The sequence below is a fragment of the Pinus tabuliformis genome, chromosome 9 (assembly GCF_031772625.1).
Source record: "Pinus tabuliformis cultivar Carrire ecotype Pingquan chromosome 9, CPIR1, whole genome shotgun sequence".
NCBI classification, from domain to species: Eukaryota; Viridiplantae; Streptophyta; class Pinopsida; order Pinales; family Pinaceae; genus Pinus; species Pinus tabuliformis.
The window spans coordinates 1,878,510,493-1,878,524,900 of record NC_142307.1 but is presented as its reverse complement, the minus strand read 5'-3'; the positions used below and the strand labels follow the sequence as shown (position 1 = coordinate 1,878,524,900).

Here is a 14,408-nt window from a genome sequence, read left to right as displayed (position 1 = left end):
ATATATATATAGTATGAGTTTGAAAACCAATCATTGATTGGCATACTTATACAGAAAATACAGGGCGAAAATTAGATATTTCTGACATCCTATATTTTCCATTTCCTTTCTGTAAAAAGTAGTGACAAAAAGCTACATCCATTTGCAGTTTAGAGTCTGCAAATTCATAGTCTCATTCCATCTCATTCTGTTTTCATTTTATTTTACAGTTCCATTTCATGTCACTGTCATATTTAATTTAAATTTTATTTTTATAGTTTTACTCCATCTCACCCTATTTCCCATTTTACTTTACATTTCATTCCATCTCACTGTCATAACCCATTTCCATTTCATTTTTACACTCATATTCCATAGCCATACTTCAATTTTCCTTATTTTCACATTCTGCAGCTGATTCCATTCTATAGCTAATCTGATTCTGTAGCTATGACTTACTTATCAGCTCAGACACAATTTTACAGCTCACAAATAAATCATGGATGTAGGAAATTGAAGAATCCATTTTTGGAGACCAAACATGCTAAAAGGTACCTACGGATCAACACTAAAAGAGTTATCAAGCAGAAAGGTTAAATTCTAAAGGTAAAATGAAAGATTTATTTCAAACAACAAGTTAAACATAAGGCATGTATAATATGGATAATCGTATGTCTCCTTAATGAGCCATCATTTTATTTTATTGCCACTTCATCATACCACATCTCCACCACATCTCCCATACTCGGTATCGAACGGTCCATAAGAACTTCATCATACCACATCTCTGCTACATTCTCCATACTCTGCACCTAAACGGTCCCTAATAACTCCATCTGTTAACTGTCATAGCTACGATGTGACCAATTTATCCACGTCTCTCCAAACCCTCACCATCTACTTATTCCACGCAAACCTGTAGTTATTTTTTACCATACTCGCAATCAGTTTGTTTCATAAACTAGGAGAGTAATTTTGAAGGTTAAGAAATTTTGCGAAACAGAAGCCATGGGACTCATTGTCAGGACAGATCCAATAGGACCAAAATATATGGAGGGATACCCACAACTCAAGAAAATGCTGCAGAAAGCTGGATGGCTCAACTTCATTGAAAAATTTGATGGTTTCCAAAAAGAGATCACAAAATCTTTTGCTAGATCATTTGATGGTATAGAAATGGAAATTGGAGACATTAAGTTTGCAGTAACAGAATCCTACATAACAGAGGCTACTGATCTACCAAGACATGGTGAAAGCTGGTTCAAAAATAAGGAATTCCACAGTGAATCATGGAAAGTAATCCTCAGGAACCCAGGTATGGATGTCTCTGTGTTTAGAAAAGGAATTTCTATTTCAGCACTTAAAATTAAATGGATAAGCATGATTTTGATATTACAAAAACTTATTACCTGTGAGTGGAGATTTGGGTGCATGTATGTCTACCATATACATTTATTGATGAACTTTCTAGAAAATGGAGAAATCAATCTTCCTTTCTTCCTACTAAACAATTTAAGAAGGATGGCTTCCAATGTACAAAAGAAAATAGAATTCATGGACACAACCATGTACCATCATGGGTTGGAAAATATACTGGTTGAGTTTCATTTGAAAAGAATAGGAGATACTTGGGAAAATTTCCTGATAAGAAACTATTTCCAAGAGGCACCAGAGTCACCTGAAGAGGGTAATGTCAAAAAGAGTAGGAGAAAGAAGACTGGTATAACCATTCAAAGAAAACCTAAGTCCTCAAAGTAGAAAAATGATGAAGAGCTAGTCTATGAAAAATTGACAGAGATCATGAAGAAAATCAAGCAAAAAGGGAAGATGAAAAAGAAAGCTAGTGAAACTACTAGAAACAAACTTGAATCTTCATTACAACAAGATGATGAAAAATTAATCTTTGAAGAATTGACAGAGATTAGGAAACAAATCAAGAGAAAAGAAAAGATAAGAAAGGAGAAAAAGGGTACAAAGGAGGAGAACGCAAGCCCTCTACAACTTAGAAGGAGCTCTAGACTCCGAGATATGGTAAAGAATATATCATCAAAGGGGAAGGAGTTCTTAAATTTGGAAGAAGAAACCCTAGTACCACCTCCTGACAATGTTCCATCTGCACACAGTCCTCAAAATTATCCTGAACAGTATTTCGAAGGTAGCCCCAGAAGAAGATCTCCAGGCATAGACACAGTGCAACAACAAATATATGACTATATAGAATCACTGGAGAAGAAAAGTACCTCAATGAATCCAGAATCCTCTGTCAATCTAGAACCCTCTTTCAATCCAAAAGAACCTCTAATTGAGTCTCTCAAACAGGAAATCTATGAATTAGAGATATTGAACAGACATATCAAGAGAGAAAATGAAACCTTGAGGGAACAAAGTAAATTGGATAAGGCTATCCATGATAATACAATTATGCATCTAGGGATGTGATATAAGAAGAATAGAAAGTTGAAGAGGAAGAATAGAAGCTTGAACAGAACAATCATCAACCTTAAATATAGGCTTCTTATGAAGAAGCCTAGAATGGCAGTCACTTCAAAGAAGAGCAAAAGAAGAAAATTAGATGTACTAGCAGAAGTGTCTGAGCAAATGCGATAGGAAAGAATAATTCACATTTTTGGAAAATTGCATGAGGACATGCAATGATTTTGCAGTGGCGGTATGTTGAACCTCAGAATTACCCTCTCCTTGATAGCTTTTCTCACTTCTTTCCCTTGATTTTCCATAAGATTAGAGATCCCTGTTATCACCCCAAGAAACTCTCCTAGGTTGTAGCTCAGAGATGCTCGGGAACATTACAAACTCAACTTAATGTTGGAAATGGATGAATGGAAGGAATGATGCTTGTTCAAGCCAGATAACCACTTCTACTTTGCTTGACTCCAGACATGTGTGAACACCCCCAGACTACAAGGCTTTAGACCACCAATTACTCATAGTTTAAGGGTTGGGTGAATATGGAGAATACTGACCACACCAGCAGATGCACAGGACCCTGTGATGGCCAGCTGCAACCAGTAAATAAGTCTACAAATCCAATCCCTAATGCACAAACAGGATGACAGCTCTCTGGCACTAGTGGGAGAGAAACCTGAGTAACTCATTCATTGATACATACCAGATTTTAACACAGAGGTAGGATGACAGCTACTCTAATGCTAAACATCAAGAGTTCAAGAATGCAGCATATCAAGCACATCTTGGAACAGAAGAAGAATGGAAAGTGAGCAATTAACAACAAAGGAAGCTTGTATTAGCTGAAAATAAAGACGAAACGCTACAAGTATCAAAGCAGTTATAGTCTCTAGAAGTTGAACCTCACATCAAAACAACAACCATCAACCCTGATTACATCTTGTTTCTGGGTATATATAGAATTTGAATACAAAGGCACTTGGCCATTTTAAGTATGAGGAGGTCATAATTGACCACCAACCGCTTTACCTATCTGATGGAGTCTCTGGTGCAATTTTCCTGCTTTAGTGAACAAATCCGATCTTCTCAAGTGCTCTGCTGTCCTTCTCGGGCAGGTGGAGTGTCCTATAAGATAAAATGCCATGCTTGTTAAATGTAAATTTCTGCTCGAGCCTTGCCCTTTTTCTTCTCGGGTATACAGTCTATTGAATGCAGTGGTCGAGGAGGAAATGCACTAGGTACAGGTATATGGTCATCTTCGTCCTTCGGGTGCACGAAAAGATCAGGGTGAGGAGAGTGCATGGTGGATGTATGAGCAGGATGGAAGGAGAAAAACAACTGTCGGATCCAGCAGATAAATGGTGGAGGTCACTTGGCAGGAGGCATCAGGAACAAGATGATCGTGAGTCGTCAGATCTCAGGTGGGCAGATCCAATGGCTATCGAACAGAGGGGACGCGTGAGAGTTAACGGGCAGGGATGGAGGACAAGCGGTAAATGGTATTGCCCGCACCACCGTTGAAAGTCAGGCGGTAAAGGTATGATAGCATGCGATCCCATTCAATGTGTGATGTGTGGTAGTGGGGAGCGGGCGAAACCGCTTTTCATCGTGAGTTATCGAGCGATCAGATGGCGGGGGTTGATCGCACGAGTTTTCATCGGATGTGATGGGGAAATAGCTTGTGAAGGCACGCGGTCATGTGAACACAGTTATATGATGGTTTAAGCTCCGCACTCGGGGGCCTGAGGGAGCATGGGTTTATACAGGGTTTTAGAGGTAAAATGAAGGTAGCGGGGGTTATGAGAGTGTAAGCGGCATGAAGGAGAAGGAGGAAGATGACCGATGCGAGTCCTATTTGAGCATATACAACATGGCTATGCCTATATTTGACCCTCAAAATGTCAAAGTATGTAGCAAAGCTAACACTGGCTCCTTCTGGGGATGAGATCCTCCCTGTGAGGTCTCAAGAACTTGCAGATTAATGCTTTTGCTGTGAAAACCAATTGGAAAAATTTCCTAGTGTTCCATTGGGCATGGATTCTAATTGAGCCTATACTAAAAACTGATCAAATAGCATATTTACAACTTTAAGGCCAATAGACCTTAAATAACATAAGTTTTCAGAAACTGCCCATTTACTGGGCCATCAAAAACTATCTCCCCTCCCATACTTTGTAGTATGAAGGTATTGTTCCCTTGGATCTGAGAGATGATAAAAGGCCTTGTCCAAAAAGCATCAAATTTCCCATGGTTTCCTTTCTTTTCTTTTAGTGCGTCCCACTTAAGAACCAAGTCTCCAATCTAAAAATTATCTGTTTTTGTCCTTTTGTCAAAAGCTTCCTTGATTTTCTTTTGATATGTTGTAGACTTCTCCACCAGCTGTTCTCTGATCTGATGTACCTCTGCTAAATCAGTGATCCTTTTTGCCATGTCTTCTTCCCCATTCTGCTCTTCTTGTAGGAATTTTGCCACAGGGAGGGTTAATTGAATTGGGAATACAGCCTCAATGCCATATACCAGCTTGAAAGGAGAATTCCCTATGGATCTCTTGGTGGTTACTCTGTCAGCCCACAGTGCATACTTGAGTTTAGAATCCCAGTTTTTCTTATTGTCTTCCAAAAGCTTTTTAATTATCCTTATCAGGATTTTGTTGGAAGATTCTGCTAGACCATTGCCTTGAGGGTAATATGAGGTGGAATGAACCAGCTTAATGCCCATTGAGTCGCACATGTCCACCAATTATTTTGCCCTGAAGGCTGCTGCATTGTCTGTGATCAATTTATGTGGACAACCAAATCTGGTGAAGATATTCTCTGTCAAGAACCTCATGACCACATTATGATCAGCCTTTCTGGTAGGGATTGCTTCAATCCATTTAGTGAAGTAGTCTGTGGCTACCAATATCCATTTGTGCTGGCTACTGGAATGTGGATTGATTTCTCCGATGAAATCGAAGCCCCACTGCTGAAAAGGGCCACTATCATGTATGGGTTTTAAGGGCAGGGACTTCAACTGTTGCTTTCCTTCAAATCTTTGGCACCTGTCACAGGATTTAACAAATAAGAAGACATCAAAAAACAAGGTGGGCCAAAAGTACCCAGCTCTGAGAATCTTATGGGTTGTAGTTTTCCAATAATGATGCCCTCCACATATGCTGGAATGGAATTGATGCATGACTTCTATGGATTGTTCTTTGTCCAAACACCTCAAGAGAACTCCAGAGGGGTCCCTCCAGTAGAGCAGATTTTCATGAATGCAATATCTAGTTGCCCTGAGCTTCATAGTTCTAGCTTGGCTTGAACTAAGGCCTGGAGGAACTTCTAACTTCAACAAGAATTGAGCTATTTCATACTACCAATCACAAGAATCTAGATTTTCTGCCAATGACTGATTTTTCCCTGGTTCAGCTACTTCTTCTTCTGTCTGACCATTCTCTAAAATTGTGCTCATGAGATTTATGTCTAGCATTCTGCAATTTTTTTCTGCCATCAGTTTGGCAAGGTCCTAACCTCTGACATGCTTGGTGGGCTTCAATTCCATGTTAAATTCAATAAGCTTTGCAATCCATTTAGCCCTTCTTCCATCAACATCAGGCTGTGTTAGAACATCTTTTATTGAAGCAAAGGGTACATATGCAATTATCTTGGAATGCAGAATGTAAATTCTGAAAGCTTTCAAAGACTTGATAAGAGCATAAGCCTGTTTTTCAATGATATCATACTTCAGCTTAGCATCCCTTAATGTTTTGCTGAAAAAAGCCACTGGATGCTCTGAGCCTTCTTCATCTACTTGCAATAAAACTACTACCAGGGTGTCTTCAAAGGCAAGTGAAAATATATGGAACTCCTTGCTGTAATCTAGACTTCTTAAAGTGGGAGCTTCCATAATAGCTTTCTTAATGGACTCAAAGGATCTTCTTGTTGTATCAGTCCATTTGATCTCTGACCCCTTTCTCAACATGGAGGTAATATGCTTTACAAGTTCTGCAAAATTTGGGATAAACCTCCTTACAGAATTTATCTTGCCCAGAAAGGACTGAACATCCTTCTTTGATCTCGGGACAGACAAGCTCTGTATCGCTCTTACTCTTTCCGGGTCAATTCGAAAACCTGCAGCAGAAACAACATGTCCTAACAGCTTGCTCTCTAATAAAGCAAACTGTGACTTTTTAGGATTTACTGAAATTCCAAACCTTCTGCACTTCAGGAACACCTTTTCCAAATGTTGCAAATGGTATTGATGGCTGCTGGAGTATACTGTTATATCATCAAGGTAAACAAGGACAAACTTATCCTTATCCCCCACAAATGCTATATCCATAGCTCTCTGAAAGGTGGCTTCAACATTCATTAGTCCAAAAGGCATCTTGGAATACATAAAAGTTCCCCAAGGAGTGGTGAACGCAGTCTTTTCTTGGTCATCTAGATGTACAGCAACCTGATTATACCCTGAAAATCCATCTAGGAAAGACATCACTTTGGCCCCTAAGACCTTCTGCAGCAAATGCTCCATCTTGGGTAGAGGATAATTATCTTTCTTAGAGCATTTGTTCAAGTTTCTGAAATCAACGCAGAGTCGGATTTCTCCACTTTTCTTCCTCACTACCACTAAGTTGGCTACCCATTTGGAATATCTGAGAGGAACTATGATTTTGGCAGCCAGTAACTTCTTTATTTCTTTTTCAATCAGAGGAAGGAGCAAAGGGTTTATTGGTCTCAACTTCTGCTTAAAAGGGATGGTGTCTTTCTCTAAAGGGATTTTATGCTAAATGATCTTTTTGTCATAAGTTTTTAGGTCACTATATTCCTAGGCAAAGACATCAGCAAATTGTTTCATTAAATTGAAGTATTCAGCACTCTGGACAACAGACAAATGTGTGGACAGATTTATATATCTGGGCTGATCTGGACTCCCTATATTATGCTTACAGACCGCAGATTGGTCTTCTTTCTGGGCAGACTTATAAGGCATGTCATTTTGTTCAAACGGCTTTTCTAATGGAATCAGACCCCTAGGTATATGATTGTTGGGCAGTTGGACAATGCTATCTTTACCAATTCTGTTTCTAAGCTGGGAATGGGGATTTTCTTCCAAGGCTTCATTTCCTTGGTCAATTTGCATTTCGGAAAATTCATCAATGACTTGCAGAAATATATTCACTTCATCATCATCTTCAAAAACTTTCCAATGCTAGACATTATCAGGAAAGGATGGTCTATATTTCATTTGAACCTCATAAACTAGTCTGGGAGGCATGGGAGGGATAAACATGCTAGCAGACACAGCAAGGGAATCGGTAAGCTACTTTTTTATTCTAGGGATATATGAGATACAAAAATTATCAAAAGAATCTTTGAGTCTCCATACCTCATCTTTGTATGCTTTCAGCCTTGGGTGCTTTGCTTGAAATGTTTTATTCACTTGCTGAATGATAGGATCAGCATCTCCAAACACCTTTATGCTCCTGATTCCTCTGTATTTGGCCACATTGAGGCCCAATATCAAAGCTTCATACTCTGCTATATTGTTGGTGACTTGGAAAGCCAGCTTAAAAGACAGATGTGTGCTTTCCTGTTTTGGAGATATCAACACCACCCCTGCTCCTGCAGTCTCCCTAGAACATTCTCCATCAAAAAACATTTCCCAAACCTGACTTCCTTTCTCTCCCTCAGCTTAATTCACTGGTTTCTTGATTTGCATTGAGGCCTTCTGGGATTCTTCAATTTGGAGGATACATGCTCCAAAGTTAGTGTCCACGGCATAGATAGGATGATTAGAAGAGTTCCTCTCATCACTGATGATGTAGGCCAGTTGTGCTTCTCTGTATAATCTCCTGCTTTCCCCTCCAAAGACTGGGACAGTGGCATAAGATAAGTCATTCTGTAATGTCCCACCTAATCTCTTAATCCACCCTCTGGACAACAGCATACCAAACTTGGGAGGGACATCTACTACCATAATATCCATCATCACACTCTTCATGGGCACCTGAGTTAGGGTGATAGCTAGATCTCTGATCAATCCTAGGCATTTTACTTTCCTTGAATAAAAAAAGAATAAATCATGATATGGTCTGGTGATATCAAGGCCTAACTCTTCCATGACAACTTTGGGCATCAGATTGTGGTTGGCCCCCGTATCTAGCAGACAATTGTGGAGGATTTTGTCATGAATGGTCAAGGAGATATAAAATGATGGAGAATTATTATCAGCAGGTTCGATCATGGTGCTAAGCACAACTGCAAGCTTATCATCTTGCAAATTGACGTAGTCAGTGGGGGTTTGTGGGGCTTTCAGCTCAAGGGCATCAAGGATAGGCTTTCTAAAAACTTCACTCTTCACTAGTTCTATTAGAGGTACAAATATTTTTAACTTCTAGACTTCTGACTCAACACTAAAAGGGGAAGGGGACTTATCAGGACCTCTTACTTCTTGAGCTGGTGCTTTAAGGATGACTGGGTCAGCTGCTGGTCTCTTCTGTCTAATATTTTGTTGCTCTGTTTGGACAACAGCTTTTTGGGCAGGATTCTCCTTGAGATTGTTTGCTTTTGACCTCAGATTATATCTTTGCTGTTCACCAGTCTGTAAAACAACCCCTATGTCCCACTCTTGACTGGTTTGGTCTTGTAATAATGATTCTTTGTAGGCAGTCAACGTAAAAAAGGCAGCACTACCGTTGTCTTCCATGCAATGGATTTCATCCTCTTCTTCAAACTGCTCCTCCTCCATGACTACATTCTGGAAAGGAGCCTTAACTTTCTGTTCTTCATTTGCTTCTTTACCCCTTTGAATGATTTGCAACTGTTCATTTGCTCTTCTGAATGGATTTGGATTTCTTGGAGCAAATGTGTTTGGAAGCCTTGCTTTTCCAGAACTCTGCTCAACCTTCAGCTTAGATATCTCAGCAGCCAATGACTCTATCATCTTAGTCATCTTATCTAATTTGGGTTCTGAAGATGAAGTAGAGGAAGAAGAAGCCTCACCTCTCTGCCTCCTTCTGTCAGCATGACTTTTAAGCTTTTTTGCAGCCATAATATTTGATTCCACCTCTAGTGTTACATCTTGCATATCAGCTAGAGTGGCACATCTTCTTTCTCTCAAAAGCAGGCAGAAATCCGAGTCAAAAGCATTGGCACAAGTGAGTTTGGCAGAGGTGGGGCTAGGCTTTACTTCAGCTAGTATCTTACTATACATATGGTTAAATCTTTTATTAAAATTAGGTAACGATTTCCCATTCTCCCTCTTTAGGTTTCCAAACTCTGTATGGTAATAGAGCAAATATTTCCTATCCCCCCATTGCTTCAAGAATGCATCATCCAATGCTTCAATGTCTACTATGGACCTATAGGGCAATTCTCTGAACCACTTTCTAGCATGTCCATCAAGGCTCTAAACAAACACTCTCATCCACACATCATCTTCACTGATCTCTAGGTTATCAGCATAGCTATAAAAAGACTCAAGGTGTTCTTCAGCTGTTACTCCCTCTGTACCAGTGAATTTGGGCATATATTTCTAGTATTCTCCTACAAGCATGGCATTCAAAGGAACAGTCAAGACCAGGGGTCGATACGTAGTAGCTATGATTCTTTCCATCTTCATGGGAGCTTTCTGACCTGTCATGACCAAGATAGGTGGAAGGATACTGGAAGATTGGATGATAGGAAGTAATGAAATAGATGACAGACACAAAGGAATATGATGGACTATATGGGAGGCTTTCTTCGGACTGAGATCCGAAGGGGAACTGACTGAACAAGGAACCTTATGAATCTCTAAAGGTATTTCTTTACTAACAATGCTAGGCTCTAAATCTTCAAACTGTACATCCTCAGCTATCACCTTCTCTTTCAGAGATGCATAAGATTTCTTTTGCTTACCTGATCCTAATTCTCCTTTCTGTGATGTTTTCCCTCGCTTAGCAATCTTCTCAGGGTCAGGCACTGGGTCAGTTGGTGATTTCTGAGGATTTCTCTGGGTATGCCTCACAAACTGAGCCAAAACTGTAATGTGGAGTCACCACCAAGTTGGTTCTCCAGTAGAGTCACCAGATAGATGATTACAACCAGAAATGTGTCTAGACCTTATCTATCATCAAAGCTGGAACTGTGTCATTCTCCCAGGGAAGCTAAGCTTCAATCTCCTCTCCCTGGCAACAGTGCCAATTAATGTTATCACCCCAAGAAACTCTCCTAGGTTGTAGCTCAGAGATGCTCAGGAACATTACAAACTAAACTTAATGTTGGAAATGGATGAATGGAAGGAATGATGCTTGTTTAAGCTAGATAACCACTTCTACTTTGCTTGACTCCAAACATGTGTGAACACCCCTAGACTACAAGGCTTTAGACCACCAATTACTCACAGTTTAAGGGTTGGGTGAATATGGAGAATACTGACCACACCAGTAGATACGCAGGACCCTGTGATGGTCGGCTGCAACTAGTAAAGAAGTCTACAAATCCAATCCCTAATGCACAGACAGGATGACACCTCTTTGGCACCAGTGGAAGAGAAACCTCAGTAACTCATTCATTGATACATACAAGATTTTAACACAGAGGTAGGATGACAGCAACTCTAATGCTAAACATCAAGAGTTCAAGAATGAAGCATATCAAGCACAGCTTGGAACAGAAGAAGAATGGAAAGTGAGGAATTAACATCAAAAGAAGCTTGTATTAGCTAAGAATGAAGACGAGACGCTGCAAGTATCAAAGCAGTTACAGTCTCCAGAAGTTGAACCTCACATCAAAACAACGACCATCAACCCTGATTACATCTTGTTTCTGGGTATATATAGAATTTGAATACAAAGTCACTTGGCCATTCTAAGTATGAGGAGGTCATAATTGACCACCAACTGCTTTAACTATCTGATGGAGTCTCTGGTGCAATTTGCTTGCCTCAATGAACAAATCCGATCTTATCAGGTGCTCTGCTGTCCTTCTCGGGGAGGTGGAGTGTCCTATAAGATAAAATGCCATGCTTGTTAAATGTAAATTTTTGCTTGAGCCTTGTCCTTTTTCTTCTCGGGTATACAATTTGTTGAATGCGGTGGTTGAGGAGGAAATGCACCAGGTACAGGTAGACAGTTATCTTCGTCCTTCGGGTGCGCGGAAAGATCATGGCGAGGAGAGTGCATGGTGGATGTATGAGCAGGATGGAAGGAGAAAAACAACTGTCGGATCCAACAGATAAATGGTGGAGGTCACTTGGCAGGAGGCATCAGGAACAAGATGATCGTGAGTCGTCAGATCTCGGGTGGGCAGATCCAATGGCTATCAAACAGAGGGGACGCGTGAGAGTTAACGGGCAGGGATGGAGGACAGGCGGTAAATGGTATTGCTCGCACCACCGTTGAAAGTCAGGCGGTAAAGGTACGATAGCATGCGATCCCATTCAATGTGTGATGCGTGGCAGTGGGGAGCGGGCGAAACCACTTTTCATCGTGAGTTATCGAGCGGTCAGTTTGCAAACGCGGGGAGAGCGAATGCCGTCTGATCGCGGCGGAGATGATTGGACAGCGGGGGGTTGATCGCATGGGTTTTCGTCGAACGTGATGGGGAAAGAGCTTGTGAAGGCGCACGGTCATGTGAACATAGTTACGCTGTAAGGCGTTTCCCTCTGAAATAAACTCTCCAAACTACTGTGGTGTCAAAATATCTGCCATTCGATTTGGTTGCTAGACGATCGAGTAATCCTTAACCGTTGATTTCAATTGCGCAATGCCAGGCGCCAGGGTAACAAGATAGGTTGTGGTGAGCACAGACGAGAAGGAGGCGCCTGGGGAGGCCAGACATCGTGGTGGTGTGGAGGGAGAGACATTAGTATTCGCAGAACCACAAAATCGATGGCCACGCACAGCCAAATAATCAAGCAAGACCGTCATCCCGTCTGGCTTGCCGATGCGCTGATTCTTTCAGCCGTTGCATACAGCGACAATCCTCGGCAGGAACTTGAAACACTGAACCGTAAAATTTACCCTATCATCGCCGAGTCCAAAACTACTTACTTGGTCTTTGTATGTTTTTTAGAGCAGGTAGCCATGGCAGCCATCGGGAACCCAATTGCTGGATTAGTGCCTGATCCTGAACCTGAACGCGAGACAGGTATGTTGGACCTGCCAGAGAGTTGTATACTGGTCATTTTCTCCTTGACTATGCCGTGCGACATTGGCAGATTGTCAGTTGTCTCCAAGCTCTTCAATTCTGTGGCCTATTCGGGCGATCTGTGGAACAAATCCCTTCTTAAAATATGCCACCAGATCGTATCCAGGGCTGACCCCCCTGTCCCAGCTTCAATGGTAAAACTGTGCGCTCGCCTCGTCGATCCAATTCTCATAGATGGGGGCACAAAGGTATTTATATATCACTTATTCTCAGGGTTTTGGTTGTCATATTTGGGAAAACGTCGTTCATCAACTCATTAATAATTCATATTCATATGTTTTTGTTCTGCTGGAACAACAATAGATGGCCTGGCTGGAAGGATCCCCAGCGAAATTGGGTTACATGTGACTCCAGGTTTGATTATCAATCTTCTTCTTTTTATTTTTCAATTTGTTTGTTTAAGGGTCTCCTTCTCTTGTTGGTTTTGAGGTCACGGTATTCTGTGATGGCTTCTCATGGAGTTATCTGGTTCAAAAATCATATGCAGGCAGCTATTGGCTTTAGAGCATGACGATGATTTGGAGTTCTTTGGGGCTAATTTTTTGGTCGACCCCATATTGTATTTTCCGAAAACGAGGCTCAGGAATGCCTACATTTCTCTACAGGTATGGAGGATTGTGTGTGTTCAAAGCGATCCTTCTAATGTAAGTGGAAGTGGAAGCTGGGTGGGAGTCAATTTTTGCACAGTTGTGTCTTTCGCCTTTGGACCAATGTTGTGGTTGGGGTTTATCTGAATCATGCTGAGATTACTGGATATGCCTTTAGATCAATGTTGTGGTTGGGGTTTATCTGAATCACGATTCATGCGGAGATCACTGGATATTTCCCTAGGGAGCTTAGGTTTGGGCTATGATCTATCAAAGGTCAGATGCCCAGGTGGTAAGAGACTCTGAGAAAGCCAAATGAACGCCTAATGAGTACCTTCCTCTTGATGTATTGAATACCCTCTTCGCTTTGGGTCTTCCTGTTGATTGCACTTGCAGGGAAGTTGCACACATTTTGTCTTTGCTTAGCCTTCTGTGGCAGGTTGAAGATTTTATGTAGACTTTTATAGGTCACTTGATTCTTTTTAGAATTTGGTCCTACTTTATTCATTTAGAGTTTTGGTCATACTTTCGGTTAGCAGTTTTTAGTCTTTACAGGACTCTGGTGTTTGTATTCGTTTGAAGTCTTTGTTGTGGTTCTTAATCAACACCAATTTTCTTTCAAGCTCTTTGGAACATTAATATGACAGTTATTAGTGTTTGCCGTCTCTGTGCCTCTGCATCTCATTTTTTTGCCGCTTCAGAATTCAATCATGTTCTTTGTGGTTACTTGACCCTCTTTTTCAGAGATTTAATCATACTTCCTAATTGGATCTTTCAACCTCCTCAGGCCTCATGTTCATGCATTTCGATACATTTTTGTGAGTTCGTCTTTAGTTTCAACTCCTAAGTGTTTAGGCATTGGTGTTACTCCCTTCTCAGGGTCTGGTTCTTTGCAAACACTCATCCACAAAACACAGGGTATCTATCCAGACCTTGTAGCCCAGACCCATTTTTTATTTTTCACGTCTTTTCATACTTCCCTAAATTGCACTTATAAGTTATAAGGTGTGTTTGTGTACATTCACCATGTGGTTATGTTTACAGTGATCTAAAAGCTGTGTATATTTGACTTCTGACTTGTTGCTGTTGTTGGGTGAACTACCAACCGCCCAACCTTAATGCCGAGTATTCCCAGTCTGCCGTAGATAAATGGCCTTGCTCTCTATTTCATAAAAGAAGCAATGATTCTCTAGTTTTTTCGATTGTTTTTAGTGTCTGTTCTTTTTATAAGTTGTGTGCTCTTTGT

At 40.8% G+C, this 14,408-nt stretch overlaps 1 protein-coding gene across 1 annotated transcript; it reads left to right on the top strand.

The window, feature by feature from the left end:
- The first annotated feature begins 12,170 nt into the window (after nt 1–12,170).
- Nucleotides 12,171–13,168, top strand: LOC149156410 (F-box protein PP2-B15-like). Its single transcript, XM_089443772.1, has 3 exons — nt 12,171–12,763; nt 12,879–12,929; nt 13,063–13,168. The coding sequence occupies exons 1-2, from the start codon at nt 12,257–12,259 to the stop codon at nt 12,921–12,923; spliced, it is 552 nt and encodes a 183-aa protein (XP_089299898.1). The 5' UTR covers nt 12,171–12,256; the 3' UTR covers nt 12,924–12,929; nt 13,063–13,168.
- The last annotated feature ends 1,240 nt before the right edge of the window (nt 13,169–14,408 follow it).